The sequence below is a fragment of the Poecilia mexicana genome, unplaced genomic scaffold (genome assembly GCF_051168715.1).
Source record: "Poecilia mexicana isolate PSO_F unplaced genomic scaffold, ASM5116871v1 scaffold_2, whole genome shotgun sequence".
NCBI classification, from domain to species: Eukaryota; Metazoa; Chordata; class Actinopteri; order Cyprinodontiformes; family Poeciliidae; genus Poecilia; species Poecilia mexicana.
Genome location: NW_028263371.1, coordinates 15,057,120 through 15,065,350, shown reverse-complemented (window position 1 = coordinate 15,065,350; position 8,231 = coordinate 15,057,120). Strand labels below are relative to the sequence as shown.

Genomic DNA, 8,231 nt, shown 5'->3' with positions numbered 1-8,231 from the left:
AAACAAACAAGCGGCAGCCATTTTAGTCGTTTAGCACAAAGCTAATTTATCACAGAACAATGGAAAGAGCTTGAGGCAAAAACTGAGGTCCTCAAGCCTCCATATAGTGAGGAGACAACAGAAAGAAATGTGAGAGAGAAAATCAAACAGAAAACTGCAGACTGCTGCTAACGCGGTTCCACGAATTATTTATGTTCATAGTTTGGTTTAATTTGGCTTCATCTTTGTCATCTAAATAAAAACATTGTAGAATCTGTTGCATTTTCATGCACAAGTTTAGAACATTTCACTTCTTCTTGACTTCTATATATGCTGAGTACTTGAGTTATTCCATTTGAACACTAGATGGCACTGTGCACGTGTAAGTTGATCTGTTCATTTTAATATAGAGAAACTGTTTAGCTTTTAAACTGGATGATCATGTGAATTATCTGGGATGATAACTGAAACAGAAACAAGATGGATGAAGGTATCAGTCAGGGTGTGCTAGTTAAAACTCAATAAAGAGCGTAAAAAAAAACAGTGAAGAATTTGTGATTTGACCTACTGCAGTGCCAACTGAGTTTTGGAGTATCTGTTTTTTTTAAACATCTTCTGCAGAGACATTTACTGCCTGGAGACATGAAGGAAGAAATACTTTGTGTAGCTTGTGGGTCACAAGTTAATTTTGTGACCCACAAAATTAACTTGTGAACCAAAGAATGTGAACCAAGAATGTGAACCAAAGACCAGCATCACCGTGGCGACAGAAACAAAGTGAGTTAAAGGTTTTCAGAATTTTACAGCGTGGAAACGAGCGGCGCTTCCTCACCTCACCTTTCCAGAAATGATTCACGCGTTAGGTCAGTTGTTAAAAAACCTTGAGAGAAAATATATGTTCAAGTGTTGCCTACCATTAGACACACCCGCACGCACGCACACACACACACACACACACACACACAGTGTCTTTGTTTCAGTCTGAGTCGCTGCTGCTGCTGGACGAGTCTGTGGACATGGCCTCCACGTCGTCCTCGTTCTCCTTGTTGTGACCCGGCGGCTCCAGGCCGAAGTCGTTTCCATGGTGAGGAGGGAGCATCCCCACTGAGACATCTGAGGGCTGCCAGGGGTAGTGAGGCGTCAGCACGTCTGAGGAGAAACAACAACATCTGGTCATCTGAGGAAAAATTATGAGGCAGAAAATGTTTCTTATAGTAAAAAACATATTGACTTAAATGAGCTGAAACGTCTGCTGCAGAGACATTGTAAAAAAAAAAAGAAGAGGGTGGAAACAGTTATGCAACACAGGAAAAAGATGAAGTGTGAGTATTTGGTCAACTACAGAGCAAGAAAGAAAGACAGCAAGCGAAAAAGAAAAGGAGGGAAGGAGGAAAGAAACAAAGGAAGGAAGAAAACAAGCAAGAAAAGAAAAGAAGAAAAAGCAACACAGACAAGAAGAATGAAGGAAATGAAGCAAAGAAACAAAACAAAGAAAAGCCAAGAAAGGAAAGAAAGAAGGAAAGTAAAAAAAGGAAGCATGCCACCAAAAAAGAAAGCAAGCAAGAAGGAGTGAAGGAAGCAAACAAAAAAAGGAAGAAAGGACTCAAGCAAAAAAGAAAAAAAGTGGAAAAAAGGCAACAAAAAAGGAAGAAAGCAAGAAAAAAAAATAAGAGAAGGAAGTCTTAGACAACTGGATACCAAATTCAGTCTGGAGACATGTTTTCCATCTGGAATCTTAACTCCATATTTCTCCAGATTACATAGTAATCCTGTCACCATTGACCCATTTTGTCTGATTCTAACATCAGAACTGGTCTCCAGTTCTTCCTGTTCCTCCATGGTAAACTGACCGGGTAGCCGTCCTGCAGCCAGAGCGTCCCCAGGCAGATGTCCGTTCATCCCGTTGGACGACAGGTTGGCCATGTGTCCCAGCATCCCGCTGCGCATCTCCAGGTCAGTAGGGTACGGTCTGCGCGGGTCACCTGCAGTGCGGCGTTCACATTAGCAGCTCGAAGTAGCAGAACAGGAACACCAAACTAACCAAAAGGAGACGGCGGCGCTTACCTGGCACCCAGTTGAGCGGCGCGCACACGGCGTTACTGGCACTGATTCGGTGAGCGTACTTGATGATTTCTTCGGAAGATATGCTTCCTGCGTTGAACGAGGATGTATGCGGAGTTCATGAAGAGAGGGGAAAAAAGTAATTTAAAAACTTAAAATGGTAAATGTTCACTGAAAGCTGCATTTTCTCACCTTTTCTGGCCTTCTCGATGGATTTCAGCTTCTCTTTAGCCTGGTAAACAGCTGTGGCCTTTGGGAAAAAACACAAAACAATAAAACACAAAATTAAACACGGCATGTAAGAGAGTCTGCACAAGGAACGCTAAATTAACAGTTAAATCATGCTGCATTACTCATTGCAAATAAATGTCATAGATTTAGCTAAAGTCCAGCCGTATAAGAGTGGAGAAAACAGCCACTGTCAGTTCTACCGTCATGTTATTAAAGGGGCAGTACTGTGTTTTCCTACCATATAGTGTTATTTTACTGCACAATCAAGTAACTATCTTACCTTCAGTTGTAAAAATGCAAAATCTAAATATATCAAATGTGACTTAAAGAAATTTGACTTCATAATTTAACTCCTTGAAATTGGGCCTCTGTCTCTTTAAGAAGCTCCTGCTCTTTGTGAAACTCCACTTTCAGGACGTCATCACAACATGGCTAATCCTTTAACAACGTTTTTACCAGCGTTTCAATGAGCAGTAGCTCCTATAATGAGCTCAGCAGATAGTACAGATCCACCAGGTGTTTGCTAATTGCTGCTGGCTAGTCTGAAGGAGCTGAGTGGAGGAGACATGATCTGTGAGGGGGCAGCTTGGAAACTGCAGCTCTAAGGAGGAGCTTCGTCCTAGAAAGTGGAGCTAGGTCCACCCAGGCATTTTGCTCAGATGAATGAAAGGATTTCTCAAACATACACGAAAGAATCAAGTCTTTTTGATGAAAGAATAACAACAGAACACGAGGTAAAGCTCAACAATGGGGCAGTAGGTAATACTGCCCCTTTAACAGCAAAGTAAGGAAAAAAAGTTACTGCTTCTGACCAGAATGTGTTCGGCCTCCTTCAGCTGTTTCTGCAGCTGCTGGATGTCGCTGTCCCTCTTCTCCACCTCCTTCTCCAGCAGCTGCATCTCCTGGTGGACTTTCCCCTGCTGCTGCGCCACCTCCATCAGCTCCTGGAACTCCTTGTCCCTCTGCACAAGCAGCTCTAAGATCTGGGGACAGAGCGTACCCTCTTTAAATACGACCTATGCCATAAACTCAGAAACAATGAGTCAATAACTGGAAAAAAAATCGTAGTTGATAAAAAGACACCTGGGTAACCAGATACTTAATTTAGTGTGTTGTGTAAACGGTGAATGGAAGGAGCTGGAAGCCTCACTTCTCTGCACATATTTACTCTTTTATTTACTTTATTCCTTCATTACTGTAAGATAATTTGGCTGCACTGCATTAATGTAGCTGTTGAAATAAGAACTCTGAGACACATTCTTTGCTTTTCACACATTTTCGATTAGTCAGCAAAAGCATCACCCTAAAAAAAATAGAACAGAAATAGTTATTTTCTATCAACAGCCAACGCTAAGACATCAAATTTGTATCACTCTTGAACTGGAGACATAATTTTGGTTTAAAATGTTCCACTAGCATCCTTTTATATTGCAGAGATGTATACAACTCTGACTGCTCTCTCTTACGTCCAAAGTGAGATACATCCTCTCGTGTGACGTGGTTAACAGTTTTTCTCCGTTACCTGCGTGTCTTCTCCTGGCTGTGGGAGTTTCTGACTTCTGGACAGAGCCAGCATCTCTATCAGCTCCCTGAAATAAAAGCAGTCGAAGATAAGCTACCAAGAGTACGCAGACTCCAGCAAACACCCGCTGCAGTTTATTCATCACGTTTACGAAACCATGGACAGATTATTATACAGCAGGGTTAAGTGTTTAAGCGACCAGAAGTCGCTAAATTATCACTTTTAATCACTTCTGCGATAGAAAGCCCGGTAAAGACGGTCTGACCCACCGAGCGATTAGCCCTTGGTGGTTTCTTCCAATTTGAAGGGAATGAAAAATAAAAACATGGAACGAAACAAATTAACAAAATTAAAAAGTTCAAATTTACCGGGATAAAACCTCTAAGTCATCCAGAACAGAAAGAAGACGCTCCTTCGTTGATTTCTCTGCTAGCGCCGCCATGTTTACAACCCTCTCGTCGACGACAGGATGTGACGTAGATAAATTAATTCTCTTCACTCAAATGAGTGCCCTCTATAGGTAATAAGAGGGTATTACAGAAAGCTGCTCCTCGCTCTTGTTATTACAGTGAACACCCCCTTCTGGCGACGACGGTGAATTTCATTTTCATTGTTAAGAATGTTATTTTGGCGACGAAGAGTGATGTTACTGGCGTCTCACAGTAGGTTAAAGTGGTGCCTCTATAAAATGTTACCAGATATCCAAAAAAATCTTCGTGGATATTAGTCACATGACACAGATTGCCGTCAGTAAAAGCAATAACCTCCTGAGCCAATTAGAGGTAAGTGACCGTATATTCTCCATTTCATGCAGGCCTTTAAATGAAGACATGGACTTAAAATTCTCTTTTCATCCTGCATTGTGATGCTCGTCCATTTAAGAAAGGATAACCTATCTGTAATGGATATATTTTTTTTTTACCTGCAAGACAAAGACAATGATTAGTGACCAAATGATCGCAGAAGGCCTACATTCAAGGACTCTGTTCAGGCGGTCATTGAAGTCAATCTGTGACGTGTGATTCGGGGTTTGAGTTTGCCATCCGAGGATCACGTCACCAATGACTAGCTAAGCCAATCAGGTGCAGGCGATGCACAGATCTTATTTCCTACAGTATTTGAATGTATTCTTTCATTTTATAGTCTTAAAGTTTAATTATTTTCAAAGCGAAGCATCTAAATTAAAATAAGTCATTAACAGCTTATTCATTATAAAAGTATATAGTTATACATTTTATAAGCTAGAAGAATATTTTGGTTTTTGTTTTTACAAATATTGACAAAAAGACAAAGTGACTAAATTATCACAGATGACCTGCATTCAAAGACTGTAAATAAATACTGTGATGAAGATTTAAATATCTATTTCTACATATTTTCATTATATCTATATCACATGTCACATGACAAGGAAAGGTCTAGTCACATAACACAGATTGCCATGAGTAAAAACAGTGACCGGCTGAGCCAGAGTCCACACCTCCTCCTTTTCATACAGGCCTTTAAATAAAGACCCGGACTAAAAATTATCTTTTCATCCCGCATCGTGATGCTCGTAAATTAAGGAAGGATAACCTATCCTTAATGGCCTTTTTTGTTTCTTTTACAAGTATTTACCTGCAAGTGTTACACGTCTCTACTTATAGTGACAAATATAACAAATGATGTTTTGTTTTGTTTTTCCGGTTTTTTTTCTTCTTCTGAAGACTTTCTGCTTTCCCTTGATCTTGGAGAGCCTGTAATGACGAACAGTCAGTGAGAGAAAGAAAGGACAACCGCCGTCTTCTTCCCCAAACTCTGTCTTTATTACAAATTATTGAAATCATGAAATTGTTAACATTTCCTAGAACAATCACATTCCTGTGTCCTTTCTTCTGCTACAAAAAAAACACACACAGCCTTCACCTGCGTAAAAAGGTATCAACTCTCACCAATCAATCCAGAGTGCAGCGATATACATTAAAAAAACCATTTCTCAAATAAGAGGATTAATTATGTTGAATACTGCAAGAGGGAGATGTAATAATGGACAAAACCTTAAGCTCGCTCTAATGTGTTTTCAATAACTACTGTCCGACTGAATAAACTACAGTTTAATTGATTACATAGCAAGGGAGAAAAAGTAACGTCTATAGTAATAATAATAATAATAACAATAATAATAATAATAATAATAATAATAATAATAATAATAATAATAATAATTCCTTTTTAACAGATAAAACAACACAATGTATCTCAGGGTACCAATGTTTAATCGGGGAGTGGAACGGAGCTAAAAAGATACATATAGCGATCTTCAGAACGGCCGCTATGCGACCGTTGTAGCCAAAATGTAGCTAACTGCGATCCTAACAAATCCTTTTTTTTCTTTATTTATTTTCAATGTTTCAGCACATCTATCAATCAAATTACAAATCATATCCAAATATACATTGTTACTCCACATTTTTAAAGGGGGGGCAGCCCTCACCAGCTTCACACTACTAACCTGTAATGACGAACAGTCAGTGAGAGAAAGAAAGGACAACCGCCGTCTTCTTCCCCAAACTCTGTCTGAAGAGCGAGGGGCGGGGCTCCTCAATTCCGGTCTCCTGGTGAGACGTTGCCCGAACCTTCGTTACCCTTTTTTTTTTTTTTTTTTTTTTTTTTTAAACCCATATATGTAATTAATTGCAATAGCCTACTATTAATTTCTGTGTGGTGGCGTATATTCTTAAACAGATTTTCTGGACTATCACCAAGTGATAATTAAATCCTCCCACTTTATGGTGTATCACACAAGACAAAAAAATGATTAGTGACCAAATGGCCGCAGAAGGCCTACATTCAAGGACTCTGTTTCAGGCGGTCAGTGCCTTGTTGTTTCTCCCCAGGTAAAATAAATAAAAACGATGAACTGATTTGTTTTCTATCACTAGAGTCAAGGGTTCCTTTTCAGGATTTTGAATTAGTCCATATTGGATGTAAAAATGAATGAATTAACAACTAAATCTGATCAGAGTTCAAAACCTGGAATTTGGATCAAATTGATGAATGAAAGATGAAACCAAATCTGCCCTGGTTGTGAATGGATGAAAGGTTTTCTCTTGTTTAAAACCAGGATCCTGGTTCCAATGTAGGTTGGAACCAAAACAAATGTGGACCTAAAATGTTCTTTTCTCTCCCATCATCCACCAAAGACCAAGTTCTGATCCAGAACCTGAGCCCAGTTGTTTGTCCCTGAGGATCAACCAGGCAGCAGGATGGAAATCCCACCCAGACCTGAAGTCAGATCCTCAGTTAGACTTTAACCAACAAGAGCAAAATGTCGACCAAAAGCAGAAACATTTGTGGAGCGAAAAACATCTGGGATTCCTTTCCAGGAGCTGGAGCCAATCTTGGTCCTTTTCAAAAAGAACCAGCTGAAGAAGATCCAGAAGGTTTTGAATCCATGTTACCCAGAATGCTCAGAGTCAGAAGGAGGATGAGGAGGTAGTTGATGATGAAGAGCAGAAGAGGAGGAGCAGCACAGAAGCTTTGCTGAAGATCATAGCTGATAGGTATTTTTCTCGAACCTACATTAAAAGAACCACAGACAACGTATATGAATTTTATGACCAAACTTCTGCAGAAGGAGAAGACTCAGCAAACTGCTCCTCCGAGCCGTTCACAGAGCGTTCTGCCTTCTCTCTGCTAGAGCAGGCCTTTTATTTGGAAAAACAATAGTCAGAAAAGATAAACAATAAGGCAGATGGCAAGCTCAATCTAACACACAGATCATCAGGCTCTTTCCCTTGAGAGCGAACTCTGGAGGGAACAATCAGTTCTCAGGAGCACAGATATTCAACACAGCAATCAAAAAGTTTTAGCACCGTACTACATTACCAATTAACATTAGACTGAATGTTGATTAATTATTGATTAGCATTAGACTGAATACAAATAAAATGATAACACAGAAATACAAAAATCTCTAACAGTAGCTTTTCTTCCAGAGGAAGATGAATCAGGAGGAACTGGCCGAGCCTCTGCAGAGCAGGAAGAAAAGGATTCAAATCTCAATTTTCAACCAAATAACTGGAAAACAATTAAATAAAATGGTTGATGCAACACGTTTAGTAAAAACAAACTGCCTCAATATTTATTAACTGAGACTTAATGACTTTATTGCATTAATGTCTTCCAGTCATGAATCTCAGCAGTTCATGGAAAAGGTTCACCACAAAATCAGTTCAAAAGCTCAGATCAACTGAACAGGAAGTTTCTGTTGTTACTAAATAAACCTAAATTATTTAGTAAACCTAAATAAACAAAGTCAAAATGAAAACTTAAATATATTTTAATTTCTTTGTTGATCCTAATACAAAAAGCTAGACAGCATGAAGGATTAAAATAAAAGGTGCAGTTATTATATTTGTACAAAGAGCATTATTAAAATATTTATTAACCAAATAAC

General features: G+C 39.2%; 1 protein-coding gene across 1 annotated transcript; it reads right to left on the bottom strand.

The window, feature by feature from the left end:
- Positions 1-865: 865 nt before the first annotated feature.
- med4 (mediator complex subunit 4) lies at positions 866-4,341 on the bottom strand. The gene is made up of 7 exons (XM_015002682.2): positions 4,162-4,341; positions 3,794-3,860; positions 3,084-3,254; positions 2,233-2,290; positions 2,044-2,130; positions 1,830-1,961; positions 866-1,128 (listed from the first exon to the last, which is right to left on the bottom strand). The coding sequence occupies exons 1-7, from the start codon at positions 4,233-4,235 to the stop codon at positions 956-958; spliced, it is 762 nt and encodes a 253-aa protein (XP_014858168.2). The 5' UTR covers positions 4,236-4,341; the 3' UTR covers positions 866-955.
- Between the last annotated feature and the right edge of the window lie 3,890 nt (positions 4,342-8,231).